The sequence below is a fragment of the Salarias fasciatus genome, chromosome 20, assembly GCF_902148845.1.
Source record: "Salarias fasciatus chromosome 20, fSalaFa1.1, whole genome shotgun sequence".
NCBI lineage: Eukaryota > Metazoa > Chordata > Actinopteri > Blenniiformes > Blenniidae > Salarias > Salarias fasciatus.
The window spans coordinates 18611705-18634472 of record NC_043764.1 but is presented as its reverse complement, the minus strand read 5'-3'; the positions used below and the strand labels follow the sequence as shown (position 1 = coordinate 18634472).

The 22768-nt window shown below is 46.9% G+C and overlaps 2 protein-coding genes across 6 annotated transcripts in view; both read right to left on the bottom strand.

The window, feature by feature from the left end:
- plxnd1 (plexin D1) overlaps positions 1-11291 on the bottom strand; it is an 82592-nt gene extending 71301 nt beyond the window's left edge. Inside the window, exons 1-4 of the mRNA XM_030117866.1 lie at positions 9902-11291; positions 7924-8100; positions 2731-2862; positions 1228-1328 (exon numbers count right to left, since the gene is read on the bottom strand). Of these exons, the coding sequence (XP_029973726.1) occupies positions 1228-1328; positions 2731-2862; positions 7924-8100; positions 9902-11113 (1622 nt within the window). The 5' untranslated portion in view covers positions 11114-11291. The remainder of the gene's footprint in view (positions 1-1227; positions 1329-2730; positions 2863-7923; positions 8101-9901) is intronic.
- A 2304-nt stretch (positions 11292-13595) lies between these two features.
- tmcc1a (transmembrane and coiled-coil domain family 1a) overlaps positions 13596-22768 on the bottom strand; it is a 43866-nt gene continuing 34693 nt past the window's right edge. For 4 of the 5 annotated variants that reach the window (XM_030118387.1, XM_030118386.1, XM_030118388.1 and 1 more), the window contains 4 exons: positions 19280-19537; positions 18425-19116; positions 16886-17021; positions 13596-15832 (listed from right to left, as the gene is read on the bottom strand). In XM_030118387.1, the coding sequence (XP_029974247.1) occupies positions 15518-15832; positions 16886-17021; positions 18425-19116; positions 19280-19537 (1401 nt within the window). In that variant the 3' untranslated portion in view covers positions 13596-15517. Of the gene's footprint in view, positions 15833-16885; positions 17022-18424; positions 19117-19279; positions 19538-20598; positions 20766-22768 lie in introns of those variants that run through there. The other variant, XM_030118390.1, reaches the window with a different exon arrangement.

The following is a 22768-nucleotide window of genomic DNA, read 5'->3' as shown; positions in this document are numbered from 1 at the left end:
ATAGAGAGGAGGACAAGGGCACCGGGGGAGGAGAGGACGAGGACGGGGGAGACATGGGGGAGGATAAGAGAGAGGGAGAGAGAGAGAGAGAGAGAGAGCTAAAGTCTCGGAGCTACTGGAAAATATGAGGGCAAGAAAGAAAAAAGAGGGAATATGAAGACGGAGAATCACAAGGGTAAAAAAAAAAAACCACGCAGCGAAGCGAGAAAGGGACTGGGATAAAGAGACGACAGATAGATAAATAAGGAGAGGAGACAGGGAGATGACAGTGAGACGGTCTGACCACACACACATAAACACACAACACTCATCAGTTCCACTCTTCCAGCTCTGAATGGCCCCTGGCAATGCCAGAGCCTCCAGAGCTGCAGCTCTGCTCATCACAGAACTCACTATCGCCCGTCTGATCTGCTTTAATCACCAAGCAACCAACCAACCAGCTCACACACACACACATGCACACACGCACGCACACACACGCCACCATGCAGACAAACAGCCCGCAAACAAACACAGCTCGACACCACACATATTCTCCCTGAAAGCCAGTCCTGACTGAGCCACATTAATCACAGTGTACTCTCGCTCGCTCACAGTTCCACTTGAGCCAAGTCACTCGCCGGGCGCTCCAGGCCCGCCGCTCCCTCCCCGGACCACCAGAGGACCAGGGGAACGCTCCAAACAATGATGTTACTCCCGACTCTGAGGCCTAATGAAAAGCAAATCAATTCTGCTCGATCCAACAACAGGCGTCCAACCCCCAAAAAACACACACACACACACACACACACACTCTCTGCCAGCGCCAGGACTCATTCAGCCGGGCAACGTTTTGAAATTGAGAATGAGGATGATGAAAACCAGCAAACAAGCCTCAGTGGTTTCACAAACTCATGTATCTGTAGCATCAAAACAGACGAGCAGGGATAATTTTATTGCTCCACTCTTGTTATTTTTGATTGCCTCAAATAAACAGCGGGTCAATCGTTCATACAAACCGCTGCTGCTGGACTCCAGCAGACGGTTCACAAATATCCTCCCATGTTTTATGATTCAGTCAAAAAAAAAAGGAGGGCATGTGACGTGTGTGACAGCAAAGTATTGAAATTTGACCAAATGATGTTTTCAGTTGCGGTGAAAGAAGAAGAAGAAGAGAGGAGTTGAGAACAAGAGTGAGGAGAGCTGCCAGATAAACAGATGCAGAGAGTGTGCGCATGTTTTTCTCACCGATTCTCCAGAGTGCACCAGCCACAGTGGGCGTCACCTGCTCCCAGACAGTCGCTGCAGCTCTGCCACTGGTCACAGTCTGCCACTTTAACCCTCAGCATCTGCACAAAAGCAAAAAAAATAACAACATTTACAACATGCTAAAGCACAGGTTCCCAAACGGAGGGGGTAATGAACAGTTCGTACAGCTTCCTCTGCGTTCTCAATCCAGGGCATCACACAGTTTAGGTCTGAGTAATTAATTGGTTGCATTAAATCAATGTCTGAACCCATCGCTAACTTTAATACTCTATAATTTTAAGTTATTTTATTCATTTATTATTTAAATATTGTTTCTTTTTATGGTTCTAATATTAGATATAAGCCTTTATAGTCTCAAACTGTCACACAAATTGTTTTGCATTCATGTCTAACTTCATTATTCCATTTTGTCCTCGATACAGTTAGAATAAATTCAGATCTATAAATAGGATAAATATTAAAACAATTTTAATCTTCTGCTCATTTCTTCTCATGTTTATTTCTTCCAAAAAGTTCGACTCATGTTGAAGGGAAAAGGTTGAACCTGGCCTCCAGATTTCAGGATCTGAACCCCACATTGAAAACATCCCTGCAAACTCTAAGATAGAAGATAACTGTGAGCAGAAACTTGTTACTGGTGAGTAAAAACCTCAGGAAATTATTAAATTCCGGATTTTTGACAGGTGACGGTGGGATGAAGGTTGTTTTGATCACAGATATCAGTTGAAATCGCTACAAATGACAGTTTTATTGAGCCTATTCCTGCGTTAACAAAAACACACGTAAGCATGTTTGTGAAAATCAGAAACAGAAATAAATCTTTTTTTTTTAAAAGAATTAGAAAACGTTTCTGTGGTCGATGTGCTCAGTTACAATGTGTCCCTCCGGTCGGGAGGAAGAATGTCTTTGCGCCCTCACGATGATCAAAGTTTCTAATCTCTGGTCTCGAGGCACAAAATGAAGAGAGCACAAAATGTCCAGTGTTTGATCTGAACGTCTGGAGGCTGCAAGCACTCTATTTTGCAGCTGATTAGGTGGAAACAGTGTATTTGTTAAAATACCAGGAAAAATAGTTTGAATTCAGAGAAGGAATGGCAAAACCCCAACACGAGGAATTGAAGCTGTTTCACATCACAGAACTCAGAATAAAGCGTCTTTTCATTAACTGAATCAATAATCTGTTTTGATTTCATTAAAGTTTAGTTAGCTGGAGCTGAAAAGGTTGAGGGATGACGGCAGATTAAAAGACGCTACTGCACATCACACTTGGCCTCTGCTGCAGGAAGCAGTGATTTAATTTTAGCACACAGATAACAAACCATGATGTCCATTTTTGAAATGTGCGACAGAAACGCTGAAAATGCAGCCACATCCTGTCAGACGCTTGGGGGCGGCAGCGGCGGCAGCGGCGGCAGCGGCGGCACTGCTGACAATCTAGAAAACATCTCCAGACCGGAACCGCATCTGCGGACGTGTTCTTACATGGTGGGAGGTCATGACATAGAGGAAGTTGCTGTCATTGGGGTCGAAGGTCATGATATGGTGGACGGCCTCACTGGAGCGCAGCTTCAGAGTCCACTGATTCGCCACGGTCATGTTCGCCAGCAGGGTCAGCTGTGGAGAGAAGGCAGAAACGGCTCGTAACTGAAGATCGAAGTCCGCTTCACATTGTTACGAGAGAATCCTCCAATGAGCACGTTTGATTCCCGTTAACTGAGCGGCTCAGAGCACATCCAGGGTCACATCTCTTCCTCGGCAGCGCCTCAACGGAGGCAGCGTTGCTTTTTCCACATCGTCAACCCGCGGCGAGCAAAGAATTCACACCTGTAACTTCAACAGCCTCGCTCCTCGGAGGCCGCAGGGATCAGCCCTGTGGATACACACCGCCTCATGCTGGTGGGGTGCGCCTGGTGTGTTTTATTGTCTGCAGGTCTTGGTCGTGAATGCAGACAACATGACATATAAAACTGAACCAGGAACTAATCATGTCATGGTATTCTGGGCTTATTAAGTTGTTTTTTCACTTTCTTTTTTCATGAGGGCTCGAAGCGCCTTATCCTTCCAGGTTGAACCGTGTCTGGAGAACCGGGGAGCCGGGAGTGTATATCCTCAATTAACTAAGTATTTCAGTGCCTCAGAATACAGTTGCAGAGTATAGTAGTTGGCTGTGGATTTATTACAGGAACTGTAAATGCATAAAAATGCTTGCATGGTAATGGGACTGGTGAAACCTGGTGATGGTTAAATCCGCTCTAATTACTCAGTGGGAGGGTACATAAAAGGTAGCAGAACCAGAACTGCGTGTCAAATCGCACTCCTGGCCGTGCACCGGTATGCGGTGCGTTACACACGTGTGCACTTATTTGCGTAGTGCGTGAAGATCAGGTGTGGAAAAAAATGAATGTTTTCGCAAATCGAACCCCAGAGTAGAGCACTCACTGTAATTCATGACCTTACCAGCCACTCAAAGGTCTGCTGGCATTGTTTACTGATTTAATTAAAACACGGGCCGTGATGTGTGCCTCGCCACGTGTAAATCACATCACTGTTTGTGCAAGAAGCTTATCCTCAGTGGGTATTGTAAAGTGTTAAGCCCGTGCTGTATATCACAGGCCTCCCCGAGGAGGCTCCACACCGTTTCATGGGACGTTCAATCAATGAAAGTGAAAAAAAGAATGAAGGAAAAACTTTAGTTTTCAAAAGGAAATCTCGTAAAATCCAACTAAACACACAGTTTTATTATAGAACCAGTTCAAAGATGCACTTTATGGAATTTTCCTTTTTTTTTCCTCCAATATCCTGAAGCCATAAATCAATAAATGACTCAAAGAGGATTTTTTATGAATGAACTCTTTGTAGTCTGACGTTACACAGACGGCCACATTAGGATATCTTGGTTCAGTCTTTAAATGTCTCCGTGATTGAAGAAGATAACCATACGTAATTCCTCTGGCATTTAGAAACTGAGCAAAACTAACCAAATAAAGCAAAAGGAGAGGAGGAGCAATTGTTCTCGAAGACTTGGGCTCTGCTCAAACGGCAACTGGAAGATGTTTTCAAAAAGTCTGTTGGAGACTCTGAACGCCGTTTTGGTTCAAACGAACCGCAAAATGACGCTAAAAAAACCCTCTAATCTTGAGTGAAAAGAGTCTTCAGCAATGCCTTTGTCATCTTTTCATTAAGATTTCACTTTACTTTTGAAACATTTTTGAACATATTCCCATAAAAACCCAAGATTTTTATATTATTATTTGATGTGTAAAATAATTCTGCACTCACAGAAGCCAGTGTAAGTATTCAAGGTCGCAGGTGTGTGAATCGCGCACTTCTTCTTCCTCTTCTTCTTTTCAGCGTTTGGAGTTAATTTCCAAACAGGAATTGAACGGCTCTTTGTCTGCGGTTCCTCCGTCTGCCACGCTTAAAGGCCAGTGTGACAGAGTCAGCAAGACAAACATATCCTTTCGTCTCGTTTCGTCTGGAAACTTTAGTTTCTCCAAAACCGACTGAGATACACGAGGGAGCGCCAAACACTCTCATTGGTAATTAAAATTCATGAATAACAATGACTGCCAGATTTAGTAAAGTATGCTTTTTTTCTCCATCTTTGATTTTTTTTGTTGTTTATTTTTTCATCTTTCACCTTCTCAAACACATTTCATGAAGTCCCTTTTTTAAGGCCGAGCGGCTAATCTCGTTGCAGCGAGCAGTGATTTATCTCCACGCTGGCCTTGCTCCAGTTCAAGATAATAAAGCGAGCGACATGTTCTCATGTATGCACAAACAAAGACACACACACACACACTCAGAGCTGTCTTCAAGAGAAAAAAAAAAAACTGTGCTGAGTGAGACTTCCTGTCACACAGACAGCGAAAGCTCCTATTTCTGCGATTTGTCGGGTTCCCCCATCAGACGGAGACATCCTGCCGTCCTGAGGAACTGGCAAACTGACCAGCATCTGGTGACAAGCGCGGGCTGTGTCACTCCTCCATCTGCTGAGCAAACAAACGTACCATCACATGCACACACGCACACACACACACACACACACACACTTATATACAGACAAAGACATCCCCACCCACTGAGATGTGCTGGTTAATGTTAAACCAGAGCAGACAGAAGCTTAGTAAACCACTGCTGTGACCTACAATGAAAAGCATTATCCCAGCTTCCAAGTCGTGCTGCCGTTTTCATAACACCACCCACTCTCTGACATATACATACACACACATTTTGAGTCTTGATGGCTTTTGGGAATGACGCATTAACTCACATTCATTCCCTGCACACCCCAAAACATGATCCTAAGGATAATCCTTCACATAAACTTCCATTAAACCCAACTTGAATCCAACCCGAGAAGAGCTTAAACTTGTTTTCATTTCCCGTAAACGGACCTCAAGTTTTGTCCTCGTGACCACACGGCTCCCTGGGGTGAGTATGCACTCTGGCTGACACACACACACGAACACTCGTGTTTTCATGCTACTCAGGGACATTATATTGACTCACATTCACTTCCTGCAGACTGACTGAACTCGGCTGCATTTGGTGGCATAACTTAACCTTACTTTAACGTTCACCTTGAAACACGACTGAAATTGAATGAAGTGCCTGATATCCATAATGTGAACGTTCTAGCACATTTCTGTCCCGCTGACACACACACACATTCACACACACATTCACACACACACACTAAGGCGCTCCTTCTTAAGTGATAGCGAGCAGCTGTACTGCATCTTCACCCGGGTGACTGCAAACGCAGTCGCAGAGCGGCTCAGTGGGGAGTGAGTCAACAGCAGCCCGCACACCTGGACACGGCGTGGCGAGGAGGAGCGGCGAGGAGAGCAGAGGCACCGCGCGCCGGTCGGTCGGCCAACAAAACACCTGCTGTCCTGGCAGGTCGCTCCGACTCTATTCTCTGTCTATCTTCATGCTGATGAAAGACTCCATTCAACCAAGGAGTGCTCAGCTGCTGGGCACTTACGCTATGCGTGTGTGTGTGTTGTGTGTGTGAGTGTGTGTGCAAAACAGTGAGAATAAAGACGAAGGTGGGGCAGTAGGGAGGGAACACGAAGGAGAAAGAGATAAAGTCTGTTTGTTTACTAAATGAATGAAAGGACTTTTTGTGTTTGAGTCGGAGAGACAGAGGAGCCCGGAGAGGAGACGGCGGAGCGATGAGCTGAGAAGTGGAGGAGTGGACTTGATGGAGGAGTCAAATTGGACAAGAGTGAGTGAGATAAAGGCGGACGCTGCGAGAGGCAGAAAATGGAAGTCGGCTGTAATGGGGAGGGAGAGACTTCATTAAAAAATGCATGTAATTACAAATTACTTCACTGAGGGTACTCTCAAAGACAGTAAAAGAGGCCTAACTTAATCTGAACCGCTGCTCCCCTGCGTTTAGCCTGAGCCAAACTCACAGTCAGAATCACATTACACACACTAACAGCACCATTAACCTCTGTAACAGCTCTATCCTCGGGGCACACACACTCACAGACGCTGCCACACACACACACAGATGCATTGACAAACAATGAGAGGCACATAAAAACTAAAAAGCACCAAGTATGCTGTTGCTCAAGGTCACATTAAAACTACAGCCTGCACGTAACTGGGTTCTCTCGCACACGCACTCACACCGACACACACACACACACAGAGCTTATAATCACAGGGTATGTATTCATCTGAGTAAACACATGAATTCACTAAGCCATTCACACTGGCCTACAGACAAAGTCAAACACCTGAAAGCACAGTCAAACCTACAATCAGGCAAACAGACACAAACAAGATCGCACACACAAAAAACACACCGCCGCTCACACACACCGTCCCAACCAGAGTGATGCATTCGGCACAAAAAAAAACATCCAGAAAGCAATTACGGTGCGCTCAGCTGGGGCAGAAGCAGCGCCTTCATCTGGGGAGGAAAAACAAGGGGCTCTTTCTGCGGCGCCCGGACCGAACGCCCTGCAGCTGAGCGGTTTAATGCTGTGAAAAGGTGCCAGGCTGATGCAAGACAATAAGGTCTCGAAGCTTTCGGAGTCAGCTGGAGTTGCTTCCACAGACAGCTGAGGAGCAGCTTGTTGCTCCTTGCAGGCGGAGAAGCCGCTCGGCGGGCGCAGCCAGGGGTGACCGGGAATGCGGCTGAGACAGAATTAAGGAATGCTTTTAATTAGACGGGAAAGGTTTTCACAAGCCGGACCTTCTGCAGATGTTTAACGCGGAGGTCGCAGACCTGAGTCAGATGTCGTCAGCCGGCCTCGTTAAACAGCTTTCTGGTGATCTCCCAGACAATAGCCAGGTCTGGGAGCATTAAAGCTCGTGATTAGGGCTACTTAGAGTCCAGGATGGGTCATGGATGAATGAAGCCCGGGGGGGGCTGTTTGAGGGGTGACAATGAGAGGATCTCTGGGATGAAAGCAGAACATTCCTGCTTCCTCCGCTGCAGCTCGCTGTGTTTCCTCACACACCTAAGTTCAGTTTATAGAAAGCCACATCAGAGCCGACTGTTGCTGTTATAGTTTTTTCCAGGCTTCAGGGCTCAATCGCTTTAAAAAAATTTTAACTCCATTCATTGGTGAACTTTTTTCAACTGTGTTATGGCCCAAGGTTGTGCCGGTTTACAAAGCTCCGTGTAAAAGCCCAGATTTTGAAAAGGCTCACCTTACGAAGCCGTCCGTTACTGGTCCCCAGGAAAACCACGGCGTGCTCGTGGACGTTGTCCACGGACACCGACGTGAGGCCCGGGTATTCGAAGAGAGGCACGGCCCTCAGGGACCTCTGCAGAGCCAGGGGGTGCTGCAGGTGGGCCGCGCCGCAGTCCAGCTGCTCGGGCTGCAGCTGAAACACAAGAGGGAGCGATCAGTCCTCATCAGGCCTCACGCAGACGTGCTCGGTAGAGATCAGAAGACGGGAGCCGAGCACGGACTGCGTGATGAAAGTGTCGTGGAAAAACCGGCGCTGATAGCAGCTATCACTTTGGCGCCGCTCATTCCGCTAAATCACTTTTTAGACATCTCAGTGAATGCTTGAAAAGGGCTTACAAGGGTCTTCAACACTCATAAGACTTTGCTTTTGTCAAATCCTCAGTAGGCGATGATAAAACATTAGTGCCACGCTCGGATGAGCGCCAGGATCTATTGGGAATTCTCTGAATATTTCAGAGCACACAGAGTCAAAAAAGAGAGGGAGAGAGAAAAGAATTAAGCACAGTGGATATTTGTAGAGTCGTTTCCCACGGGCCCCTCTGCTCACGGCCTCATCTCTCTTATCATAAATTGTGTCTGGCTTTCCCTCAGTGCCGGCCTTCAAACTGTCGACTACAAAAAAAGCTCACATTTCAGCAGCCACAACAACATAAACGTGAAACTAAAGAAAGTTTATCCTGCGAGTGGTAACTGGGTTGTATCGCAGCGCGAGAGAGAAAATCAACACTAAATCACTTTGATCTGAGCAGTTTTCTCTCTCAGGAGGGACTGTGGGCCAATTTAGGTGGTATTCAGAAAAAGTGGCGGCAGTGGGAGTGGCCTCCGCTTCCACAGCGAGGAGGACAGCTCGGTGACCTGACGGCTCCGTGGTCACAGGACAACCTCCTCCAACCTCGGCTCCGTCAGTCAGAACCACCGAATGGAAAACACACCAGTCTGCTGTGTCTCCGTGAAACGCTGCCAACTCTTATTTTCCTCTATTATCGGACGCCGTTTATATCCAGAGGAAAAAAAACACAGGGAGCACATATAGCATGCAATGCTTAGGTTTCCTTAAGGGCAAATATTTACTTTGGTATGTGAGTGGAAAGCATGCAGTTAAAAAACAGCAGATAAAATCTGACCATGTGTTTATAACAAAGCGACTATTTATCCAGTAACATTGCGCTAAATTTGTGGTTCAGTTATAGTTAGCAGCAGTCTTTCACTTAGAAAGAAAAAAGTTGGGTCTGGAGTGCAGAAGGAAAGAAGAAATAGCAAACTATTGACCCTTCCCCATCTTCACGTTTGATAAGCCCGGGATGTGAGCAGAGCCTCGCTCTTCCCACAACCCTCAGCGTGGCTCTGCAGGGTCTTTCCAGCTATCGTGACCTCCACTCCTGACATGGGAGATCCTCTCTCTCTCTCTCTCTCTCTCTCCAAGTCATGAGCCTCGGGGCTAAAGAAGATAACTGTTTATAGGCATAAATGGGAACTGTCACAGAGAAAGAGCAGTCATGAGTGAGTTAATCTCATTGCAGCCTGAACAAAAGTATACTGGCCTCCAGCTTTCATAAATCAAAGGCAGGTTTATTGTTTTGATTATTTTGGCCAAGAATTTCATTCTGGTCCATGAAGAAACAGACTTCATTTTGGTATGATCTCCACACTTTATGGAGTAGATATTTATTTTGAACGCACTAACGTTTACAAACAACTGATAAGAAATCACAACTTAAATGAAGCAATAAAATCATCGAGCAGAAAATGTGCTGAAGAGAGTGATTATAATGTGAGGTTGTTTTTCTTGCCATTTATTCCGCCACATTAATATTTGTTTATTGCAAGTGATAAGAATTTTTTGTCAGTGATATGAGTATTTCAGAGGTGATAAAAACACTCATTCCAGCACGAAATGAAATTAAAGTGAAGAAAGTAAAAGTGGACTGTCTTACCACCAGGTTGCCCTTCTGGACGCAGGCGGCCCCGGAGCCCTGGATGACGCTGTCCAGCACCTGGACGTCGCTGCTGGGGGAGTTGGAGCAGTTCCTCCGGCCCTGTCGGATCTCCTCCTCGATGTCTCCGAACCTGAAGGCGCACAGGGCGGACTTTCTGTCCGCTTTGGAGAACACTCCGAACAGGTAGGGCTCCGAGCTGCGCCCGCCTCCGGCGTGGATCTCCGCCGGGTAAACGGACAGCAGCCGGTTGTAAATGTTCCCGTTAAATCCACACTGCAGGGGCATCTGGATGTAGGACTCGGTGAGCTTCCTGCTCTCCGGCCCGCTGGGCTTCCTGGGGTTGTCGGTGTCCAGACAGATCCTGGCCAGGATGCTGTTCGGCTGACTCTCCTTGTGGCCCATTTTCGCGTCATTGTTAAAGGCAATATAGGAATAAGTCTTCTGGATGAAGGCATGGACGAAGTTGAGTTTGTTTTTGGTTTTGACCTCTTGTTTTATCTTGAACACATTATCCTCTGACGGGTTGATGTCATAGGTGAAAAGTCTGGATAAATCCTTAATGTTCAGGGAGCGGATGGCGATCTCCGGGGTGTTCTCGAAGCGCAGGTCCTCCTTGCTGTGGTTCTTGGGGAAAAACTGGGTACCAGCCCCTGTGTACGTCGCCCCGACGAGGAGCCGGGTGTTTCCCCCGTGGCTCCTGAAGATGAGCCCCACCGTGGACGCGTTCGGGTGATTGGCAGCGATGTTGAGCATGCTGGGGAAAACAGTCTTCTCTCCCTGAGGGGGAAACTCCACCGCGATCTCAGAAATATTTCCCATTTTTCTGAGCTCGCAGAAGCCTTGATACACGGATCCGCACACCACCACGACCCCCTGCTCCGGGTCCAGCTTCAGGAGCTTGTTGTGGTTGTCGGTGAGGGATTTGGGATGCTCGCACGGAGCCTGGGGCAGCTGTGGCGCGTGGCACAACAGGTTGTCCTCCACCGGCCCGGTCCTCTTCTCCACCTCCAGAGTCAGGGTCCCGTTCAGCTGGTAAACGGAGTTGACGGTAGCCAGGTAGACCTTTCTGGAGACCGGGTCCACCACAAAGTTATTGGTCTGGTTTGGAGACGCGAAAGCCTGTTGGATGTGCAGCGCGCTGGCGCTCCGGCGCGTCTCCAGAGCCAGGACGCCGAGAAGCAGAACAGCAATCTCTATCGAAGGAGGCATTTTTCCTTCTGGCCGGCTTCCGCGTGTTCTGTGCCGAGGGGTGCATTGAGCAAAGACAAAATTGTGTGTTTGTTCCTACTGCGACAATCCGAGAGGAAAGGCTGTTTCCTGCTCAACGCCTAAACCCAGAATGACGCGATAAGCGAGTCGTGCTTCCTTTTCAGGCTGCCTCCTCTGTCCCCCTCTGCCCACTGTGCAGCTCAGCAGCCCTCTCTCCCGAGGCACATCCACACACAATACCAGGGTGAGATTTTTGTAATTAAAAAAAAAAGAAAAGGAATAGAAAAAGAAAAACAATAGCCAGCTGGGGACAAATAATAACGTGATTCGCCGGTGCGTAATTTCTGGACGTTATTGTTCCATAAAAGTGATCCAAGTTGTTTGGTTATATTTTAAAAAAAAAATCTAGGTTGTTGATTCATAAGTAAATCATTAACACATTATTGCGATGTGAGTAAAATCTGTTGTTTAATGGGAGCAGGGGGCGTCAACTCATTAACCCTGAGAAATGGCACTGTATTCCAATAATGGCACATCGCATTAGAGCGCCATTCATCAATAATCCGATTGATTGTAATTCAGATCCTAATTATCCTCTCCAGATATCACTACAACCACAGCAAGGATCACAATGTGTATGTTTCGGCTCCGCTGTGAGCCCTTTGTGCGACACTAAGTTTTAATGACCATCCGCTGCTCCTTTTTAAGATGAGACACTTGATGAGTCTCCACCCACGGCGCGGTTCCGCTCATCGTGGGGTTAATGGCGGGTCACGGTCCCACCTCCTGCGCTCCTGATTCCCCCGGCTCCCAGATTAGTTCTGCAGATCCGGAGGGTTCCGTTTTTGGGCACATACGGCACGGTAAGCACCGTGAAAGTGCTACCAGATGGGCACATCAGCACACCTTTCCGGTTTTTGACATCCACATCTTTCCAACATGGCTTTTTTTTTCCTTTTTTCTTTTTTTGCAGTTTTTTCTCATAAATATTCAAGTGCAACACATGCGCGCTCCACTCAAAAATGCACGAATATGGTGAGCATTTTTGTCCCTGGGTGGAGTGTGTGCATATGCTCGCGTCTCTGAATAGAAATTAATGATTTCTCGTCGAGAAACGACAACGAATGTGTCAGACACTGCATAAATCAGCGAAGTGTTATCTCTGAATACATGCAATAATTAAAGTTGACGCTAAATCGCGTGGAATCGCTTGTGCCTATTTACTGTGGACTCCTCTGGGGACAAACTCAGCTTCTCCCTCCCCGGTCGCCACTTGCAGCTTTTCAGTATGGGGCAGATAAGTGCGCCCCGTGTTTACCTTGGCGCACAGCCATGCGCATCAAATCTGCCGGCGTGGAAAAGGAGGGGAGCGCACTGATAAAGTGCAACATAATGCCCTAAACCGGCTGCGGCGCACAATGGCTGAGCCACCGGCGGTGTCACCCCGGGCAGGTGGAGAGGAGGCGCATCCAGGAGGTCTCCCGGGGAGCGGCTCGGACCCGTCAGCGTCACGTGCCGCCGGTGAGGCGTGACAGCGGCGATTTGGAGCCGCTCCATCAAACACGACTCCGCCACTGAATTGAACCGCCGCGCGCGCGCGTGCGTGTGTGTGTGTGAGAAAGAGAATAAAGCGAAATAAGACTTGATCTCTGCTGTGTTTATAATGAAAATATTATCCCTGGTAGCCCACTCAAACTTTTGGCAGTCTGGGGGGCTTTCCGCCCAACCTGTTTCCTTCCTGATAAGGAGCGGCACCCCAGTGTGGCTGGACCCCCTCCCTTTTCAAGAGCAGACCACTCACACACACACACACACACACACACTCGCACACAGCCTCTCACACACGACGAGCCAACGAGGTGAAAGATCTCCATCTAGTGGTGTGAAAACGAATCTGCAAGCGGCACGCGCGACCTTAAACGCGCGCATCACTTCATGCGTAAAGAACAAGAATGGGCAGAAACACAGGCATGGATGTCCCCGCTACAGGTACACGCGCCTGTATGTAAATGGAAGCAATACACGCATTTGATTCAAATTATTTACACAAGGCAGTCAAACAAACTGGCGGCTCGCGGGCTTCACGAGACATCCTGCAGCCCCCCGAGCCAATTTTTAAATATTAATAAAGCATGGTTTCACTGCAAGGTGGTGTGATTCTAGGCCCATTTTAATCAAGTATTGACTTTAATTACTCAAAATAACTATTGACTTTATTTCAAGATAGAATAAAGTGAACGTTGACCGAAATTATATTTTGTAGCTCAAACTGGCTCATCTTTGCATCACACAATAACCCAAAAACTGAGACTCTGAACCCATTAAAAACAAATCTAAATCTGTCTTACTGTTGCAAACATCACACAAAACAAGGTTATTTTAAAAGAAAAAAATAGTAAAGTGATATTCAAATGAATTAACTGTGATTCAGTTCTTCCAACACACAGACCATTGTTTCAAGAAACGACCTGTGGCTCAGGAGTTAGTCAGGAATGCACTTTATTTATTTCACACATTAAAAAAAGGACATCGGAAGGCACTGGAGTGGTTTAGCACACAACCCCTACATCGTGAGTGTTAAAGCGAGGACAAGCTCAGGTCAGAGGTCAGCTCGCTGTCGACTTGTCCGCTGTACCCGTGACGGCAGAAGTTCAACATGTCAGCAGATCCACTTGACGCCGTCTTAATTGCATGTTTGACTCGAGAGGAATCAAGTTTTACTCACATTTTGACAAGAAATGAATCTCCTTTGTGTGTTTATTTTCTCGTCTTTCGGCAAAGATGGCGGCCACCCCGACCCGAGTCCGCTCTCCTTCACCCGCGGAGCGGCACCGTGAAGCGTGGCAACCTTTGAAGCGTCTATCAAAGGTTTGTTAAGAATCAGCCTGACCCATAAGCTATCTAGCCGTGTACTAAAGTGCAGCTGTACAGTTCAAATGGTTGCACAATCTGTTAGGAAATCAGCTTCTCAGCATGAAATGGGACAACTGACTGCGCTCGGTGGTCTTACAGTGTCCTTGACTGGATGAGAGACCTTAAGAGAGACCAGATGCTGAATGGAGGAACTGTACTCCATCCAGCGGAAAGTGCAGAAACACACGACCGGGGATGTGGAGTTAGATTGCGAACAGCCTTTTTTTCTGGCAGTATTTACATCACTCAAAAGAGACATTCCTGACATCCCGGCTCGACATTCATGACCTTATTAAAAAGAAGTGTAAGACCTGCTGAGGAGCGTCCTCTCCGTCTTCTACACTCAGGTTCACTAAAGTTTGGCACTGGGTGACTACACCGCAAGCTAGAGTTCTTATGGGATTAAAGAAAAAGAAAAAAAAAAGTGACGACGGCCACTGGTGTATTATAAATGTATATTTCCCATAGAGGCAGTGTGCATGTGACATGGCAGTGGAGATGACTTGCACTGTCGATATGAAGCAGCAGCGTTCCTGATCCAGCCGAGATAGAGCTGGACGAGCACCAGTGGTCTCTCTTTCCTGACCCCGTCACATCCAACACGGTCTGTGGAGACGATTACCCGGGTTTTTCGACATTGCTTGCAAACTGGCTCTGATGCCATTTCCTTCAAGACAACATGCAGTAAAACATGCTGCAAAGCAAACCGACGCCAAGACAGCAGCCTTCTGCGTCTACAGGTCGCTTTTTGTGGCGAGTTCATCAAAGACCTAACCTTATATTTTCACATCCTTATACTATTTTCTGTTTTCGCTCATCAATTCTTCGTCATTAAAATCGGTACGGAAGCCCGGTCTCTTCTCATGGCGACGCTCAACGGTCACAGCAAGTCCTTCAAAAACGTTCAGTCTGAGCAAATTCTATCACAGCAAGGAAAGGAGCAACTCCCAGGAAGGTTTTCAGCCATGGTTCAAATCTACCGATCACAGCGAGGAAAAAATCTCCGTTCCTAAAGGCAATCAACCACATTCTCACATGTGCACGTCCCTACAATTAGACCGGGCCTTTCGAGTCCAGTTTCCTGACTAAACTCCCCTTCATTGTAGACGGAGAGCAGCGTGATGCTACATCTTACTGAATAAAATAACATCGACAATAAAAATATTATTAGAAATAATATTATAATTGATTAAAGTCTAAAGATAAAAACAGTACAGTGCTGTATTCTGTGAAAGATGACAACACAAGAGTTCATTTAAAAAAAAAAAAAAATGTAAACAGTCTTGTCCTTCCCAAGTGTGAGTGTTCTCAACTTCATTCAGCCTCCTCTGGATTTCAGGCCGAGTCCGAGTGAACGCAGCCGGATTCTCTGCAGCTGCACAGTCATCATGGCGGCCGTCTCCTCCTTCAACCCCGCTGCTGCCCGACTGCAGCCGCAGCGCCGTCCTCACCCGGTGTCACCGAAGCAAACGCGTGCCGGCGGCGATGCGCTCATCCCGGGGGCTGCAGGGCGCGGTGCGTGTATCCCGACAGGGCGTCCCAGTTCCTCCACAGGAAGGCCAGCAGGAGGATGAGGAGCAGCGTGGAGAGCGAGCGGGAGCGCGTCTTCATCAGGGGGACCACGCAGTTGGCCACGGTGGAGACGAAGACCAGAAGGACGGCCATGAGGGCCAGCAGCACGTTGATGAGTTTCCCCAGGAGGGTCCTCGCCGTGGCGTTTTCCAACCCCTCCAACTGGACCACCTGCTGTTGCTGCTGCTGGAGCTCCATCTTGGAAATCCTGGTCTGACATGCCTCCAGCGCCTCCTGCAAAGCCACAACAAACACGTCAGAGATGAAAATAAAATATATATCAATCACAATAACTAATATACAACATAAATTTTTACATACAATCAATTAAACGACTCCTTTTCTCCTAGTGGGTGTGACGATATGATCATAGGAAGCCTATTTTTTTGGAGGCATGAAACATTAAAAGAAAGAGGCCTCTAAATAAAGGCAATCACCTACAGCTTTCATTCGAAGAGAAACAGCTGGTAGCCTGATACATCGATTTCTGTCACACCGTTTCTCTCTCCGAGACAAATCAACTGAGTGATTGCTACTGATGATGAGTCACAATAGTCCGATTTCAGAGTCATGGAGATCCTGATCAGCATCTTTACTGAGGAATGGTTCACATAAAGGGGTGGAAGGCATGTTCCTGATATACACCTGTCTCAAATACAAGTCTAATAAACACAATAATTCAAACAAATAGGAGTTGGGATTCACTGGTAGGCTGCAGTATTTGAAACCAAACTAAAATTTTGAAGCCAGAATGTACAGACTTGAAGGAGCCACCAAATGTGGATTTTATGGGCATCTACCACCCCCTACTGTCAGGGAGCAAAACAGCAGTGAGCGGCAACTGGGACTGTACACACACACACACACTATGCAGGTAGATCTTTTCCCAACTACACAGACGTGAACAGACAGAAAACAGAACAGAGGTAATGTGAGACGTTCACAAGGAAACGCTACTGTTTTGGAGAAACAGAAAAGCTGTCAGACCGACTGGGCCTTCCTGTGTACACGGTAAACACACACAGTGAGATAACACCTCGGACTGCCTGAGAGCGTGCGCCCATCTCAGGCTTTCAGCTTATCTTCAGACCGACACCGTGACGTCTGGTCTGACTAAACTGCATTAGCTCACTGCTGCTTAAGACGAGGAGATAGAGACGCCCTGGCCATCTTAACGCTGACACCATCTTAACACGGGGCCAAATGGACATACGCAAACAGACTGGACAGCACAGAAAATATAAAGACATTAAAATGATTTAAACTCTAACAGCCCGCGAGGCCGACCTGGATGTCTCGGGCTCGTTCGTAGGACTGGTAAGCGATCTTCTCCTCCATGCTGGCCAGCTCCTGCTTGAGGTTGAGGATCTCGTTCTGATGCAGTTCAGTCAGGTCGTTCAGCTGTTCCTCCAGACGCTCGCACCTGAACACACACACGAACACGAGTCAGGAAAACACACACAGGAGTCTGAGGCATAATTAGCTTAGAAAGAGAGACACAGGGAGGAATTAGTGAAAACAGAGCCTGAAGGCATCTGACCACATGGCACCCGGGTGAACTAACGACTCCTCCTGACAAGATTAGGATATCCTCACTCATCTGCTGATCCGGCCGGCCAATCGGAGAGCGGCAGCAGAATGAGATCGGCCAATGGCACGTGCCCAGCGGGAGGAGAGAGATCTACACCGCTGTTTCTTTTGGAAGGAGTTTACATGTGGACGGACAAAAAATAGACTCCAATATCACCGCCACATGTTTCTTTTTTTTTTTTTTTTTTTAATACATTAAGAGAGAAGAAACCTTTAAAGGTATACATGAATAATTAAAGCACTCATCTGGAAACAGCAAGTATTTATTTTAAGGGATTTTTTTTTTGTTAATTTAAGTCTTGCTCCTTATTAGGAAATTTAGAAACAAGGTTCTTAGACATAAACTTCATAGTTTTAAGTATTACAATAAAATTGATAAATTGATACAAGCCATTTTTCTCTCATTTAGAAGCACATTTCACAAATTTAGTCTTCAAAAATGCAGTAAATAAAGATTAACTCCTCATCTAGATTATTACTGAATCATTGACCTCCTCATGGAGGCCCTTCAGTGGCCTCTCCTACTCTCGAGGTATTATTTTGGTCTTTGAGGACAAACACGGACTGTTCTGCGCCGGGTCATTTTAGGAAGAAACAGCCTCATGTTTTATTTTTCATACTTGACTTGCCACTCACTGCATTTCTGCCTAATCTGAGTGCCCTTTTGTCTGAACATTCAGAGTAACCGCGCGTGTTTTCAGGCTGGATGCGGCGCAGGGAAAAGGGCTGAAATAGCGTTGGTGATCTTTGTACTAATGGGACACCCGTGAACTGTACAGGTGTGTCTGGAGCTGATGGTTTAAATGTCAACTGCTGCCTTGCAACAGGAAAATGCACAATGTTTTCAATGCAACAAAAAGCTACTGAAAAAAAATATAAAATACGACTGCCAATAAATATCTGCAGGTGCAAAAGGTGATTCTTAGAGTGAGATTAAAATAAGCTGTTTATGTAAGATGTACATTTTAATGTAAATGTACCGTAGGTCAAAGTTTAGTTTTTATCTTCTGTCTGATGAAACGGCTGTCTTGAGTTCATACAAGACAAGCAGCGGCCATGTTGATACAGAAGCAGATAAAGCTGAGATATGAATCTGGCCATATGTGTCTGATTAAAGAAAGCAGGTCTTCCTGTCTTCACATTTAACATTTCAGGAGACATCTTGTGGTTACTAAAAACAGCTGAGGAATGAATAATACACAGAGTTAGAATGCTGTGCTTCCTATTTGTCTTTACCTGAAGCGTTCTTCCTGCAGTGCTTGCATGACAACAGTGTAATCTCTCTGGTAGTGGGTCTTCACGCCGTCCAGGCTCTCCTCCAGCCTCGCCTGGCCGTCTCGCAGCTCCTGCATCTCCTGCAGCAGCATGTCCAGGCTGGAGCTCTGGCTCCTTTCCAGTGTGTTGCCCTTCGAACTGGGGGGGCCCCCTGGGGCCCCGGTGGTGCTGTTGGCCCCTGCCGAACCTGACGTGGCGCTGGAGCAGTCGTCCTCGCTGCCGTACTTTGGACTGGACTGGAGGTGATGCCCGGCGCTGGCCAGCGAGCGCCCGCCCCCGCCCGTCACGGCCTCATCCACCGACGGGTCGTCCAGAGAGTCTTTCAGGGAGGGGATGTTGTCGGCGCTGCCGAATTTGTTGCGAATGAGCGAGGCGATCTCCCGGGGCTTGGAAACGACGGCGCCCGCGGCCGAGTGTGTGGCCTGCGAGAAGCTGGAGAGTCCCCCCTTCACACTGTCCACCACGCCCTCGCTGAAGCCCGTCACTTTGGCTCCGACATCCTTCAGGCCCTGCTGCATGTCCCGCAACACATCCTTGGGCTGGCGGGGGATGCCGTTGTGCTCCACCTCCCGGAGCTTCCGGTGGTAGTGCTCCAGCTTCCTCTGTAACTGCTGGATGGTCTGTGCCGACTTCTGGTTCTTTTTCTCAAAAACCTGCCATTCACAGAGCAACGTTTTAGTTCCTTTTAATTATTTATGTCACATAAATATGCAGAATTTTACAGGCTCCCGCTTAACAAACTGAAAACAAAGAGTCAATTTGATGTTTGGATTGATGAAAATGCCCGTAGCTGATGGAAAGTTTAACACACCGTACCTGTTTAATGCGTGTGCTTTGCTGTTTGTCGGCATTGTTGGCCAACTTGAGGTACTCTGCCACATTGTCATCCCTGGCCGTCTGTTCAATCTTGATCTGCTCCGTGAGCTTCAGGATCTTCTGTTGCAGCTGGGCGATGGCCTGCTTGGTGCGCTGGGGGTCCGGCGTGTTGTCCTCGCCCCCCGGGAACGAACTGTCCGCCCCACACGAAACAGCCAGCGGCGTCTGACCGAGACCGCTCACCTCCAGCCGGTCGATCTAAGGCAAAGAGAGGGGAAACTGCTGAGTTGGAGAAGGCTGGTAACATGACTGATGGATTTAAGAGCAACAAATAAAAAAAGAGAGGAAGTGTGGGCTGCTTATGATTTTGTCATTTTGCTGACATGCTAAGAAAACAGAGGCTTCTGCATTTCTGCACTCCGTAGCCTGGAAGGAGGGTAAATGAAGTCAGTCGAAAAAGCAACTCTAGGTCAAGTTTGTCAGAAAAGGAAGTAGATTCCAGCTTTTTGAGAAAAAAGTCAGGGGGGAAATTTGCAGGGGTCACCACATCCATACAAAGCTGAAGGTGTGAATCAAGCTCATCTATTTTTTTGTGATTACAAAGCAACACTATCAGTCTGAGCTTTTTTTTTTTTTTTTTTTGTCCAAGCAGCTGTGATTCAGAATCTGACAGACAGGATATCAGATTTTAGTTTATGACAACTTCACATAGGAATTTGTGTGTTTTTTGCTGTCTGAGATACTGACCGTTTACCAACAGGTTACAAAGCATTTATGAAAAAAATCAAACATGCCATCTGTTTCCCCCCTTCCATAAGAAAAACAGAAACCGAGGACCTTTATTCACAGCCAGAGGTTGTGACTCATTTCATCTGAAACCTGAGGGGATGAACACATTATCCACTGGAATGTTTTACGAAGAGATAGGTGAGAAATATTCATTTTACTTGTGAAAACTCAGCAGCTGAGTCTGACCGCACAGCACAAGAGTTCAGGATCCAAGCGAAAGAAACGGAAAAGTAGACATCTAAGTCAAGAGTTGAGGTACAATGACTATATGAAGTTATCATTCTTCACTGAAACCATCATTGTTGACACACCATAACAGGCAAAGATTTCCAGCGCGAGGATCACCTGCAATCCGAGCGGGATGACTAATTGATGACAGACACCACAGTCAGCCACACAAACCGCAAAACATCCGGGAGAAACTAAAGCTTGAGGTTAAAACCCGCTTTCTGTTAAACACAGACAGACTAACTTCATTTTTTTTTCTGCCACTTCAGCGATCAACCCGTGCGCGAGCGAGCAGAGCTCACCTTCCCATTGGTCAGACGGAGCAACTGTTCCCAGTGCATTTTCCCCGCAGTGAGCGCGAGCCGCGTGTTTTCATCTGCACCGAAACTTCTGCTAAAGTTTAGCCGCCTTCTCCCGCTGTTGTTAAAGTTCCCCGCGAGCTCCCCGCCGCCGCTCTGAGCCGCTCCGTCGCTTGTTGTGAAAGTTGAAGCGCACCTGAGAGCGGAGCGGCTGGCTGCGCGTGAAGCCCCGCCCCCTGCTGGGCAGGATGACATCATCCCGTCAGATACACGCACGCGTCAATCATCCGCAGGGAACAAGCAGATCCTCTCATACCGTCACTGATGATTTCACTCTATGAAACCAAAGCCAGCTGAAATTAACAGGCGCAGAGAAAACAAAACATCCCCCATATTACAGTTTGAACAATAAAGCCCCCCAATTCTGTGATGTGCTTCAATTCAAGATTTCCAGCAACACAAACAGATTCCTTCCACATCTCCCCACACATTTTAGATGGTGCTATTGTGACAAACGGAGTGCCATATATTGTTCATTCTCACATGTGAAAGCAGGTGGAAAAAAATGTCCCCGTGAGTGAAAGCATGAAAGCAGTACAAATCCACACAAAAGGATAAACACGGCCACTGTCTCAGCTCGTAATGGGTTTAGTGAAGGATCTGAAAAGCTCCTTTACTGCTGGTCCTCATTATGTATTCCCACGTTGTCAGGGAAAGTCAACATTTAATTATCAAACATACACAAATGAGCATACAAGCAAAGGCTTAACTGAAAAAGTAAGAAAAACATGTTACATCTATGTATGTATGTTACTATGTGTAATCATGCAGATGGGTAGCACCTTTTTGGGATCAGAGAGTTATTGTGTGAATTGAAAGGCTGCATTCGAGATGACCAAATGGCCACAGACAGACTGAGTCTGGACCACAATGTGAGAATGTAACCCAGCCAGTCTGTTGGCCCCTCCTGCCAGTCGGCAGAGAAGTACTGGCGGGCCAGAAAAACCAGTCAGACATCACTGAACGCCACATTACAATACATTCCTCTAGGTACTTACCAAAACTACCAGGAAACAATTCATCCTGATGTTTAGGCTGAACTGGTTTTGCTTCAAAAGGTTTTACATTTTGAGTCCCGTGCAGTAACGTTGGTAAGAGAGAGATGATTCAGGTTGTACTGGGCAAATGTTGCTACGGTAAGTCTAATCATTATTAAAGCTTCTTGACGGGCAAATGATTCAGACATCTAGAATAGCCTGCTGAGCGAGCATGGCGAGACCAAAGCAGCGTTTAGAGGAGCACCTGGTCAGTTCGCAGCTATATAAACAAAGGGCTATAAAAAGCTTTGCGAGTACAAACTTATGTCCCACAGTCCATTCACGTGAGTGATTCATCAGCTCAACGGGCACACTGCAGTTTTTCTGGTTTTTCAGATGGCTCAATTATCTGCATAATCAAATTCATGCCTTCTTAGTAAAGATCAAAAGGGCAAAGAACAACCCTGCCGATCAGGGCTACCCCACAGTGTAGCAGAGATAGAGGATTTAAACGCTGATAAGAAGGCCCATTAACCTGTACACATCAACGCCATGTGAACACTTTCTTCTTGAACCAAGATATTCATGTCATCCCTGGTTCTCACTTACATAAGAACTACAGACATATTCAGGTGCTTCCCAATCATCAGCCGCGACTCTTACGGCTCATACATTCTCAAAGTGTTGCTGCTTCTTATTCTGATCTATTTTTTTCACTGGCTCATGATACTGTCACGTTGCCCCACATAGCAGAGCACTGCTTCATCCCGAGCTTTTTGAGGCACATGAAGGACCGCAGTTACCGAACAAACCCGAGTTCTCTGTGCGATCAGTGTCATCTCCAAATGGTTTCGGAGTTTTTCTGTGACTAATCGTCCATGTAATTAAAGATTGCGAGCTGAAAGATTAGGCTAATTTCCCAGGGTTAACATCGCCAAACACGATGATGTGCTGAGCCGATGAAGCAAGAAGCTACACGCACTGTATCACTGGAGTCTGTGTAGCTTAATGGGGGTAGCTGTGTGTGTGTTTGTAATTGGGGGTGTTGCCTGATCCCGCTGTGATTAGACCTTATCTGTGAGACAGAAAAACAAAGGGTATGCATGGACCTGTCCCGTGCCCTCCAGCTGCTCACA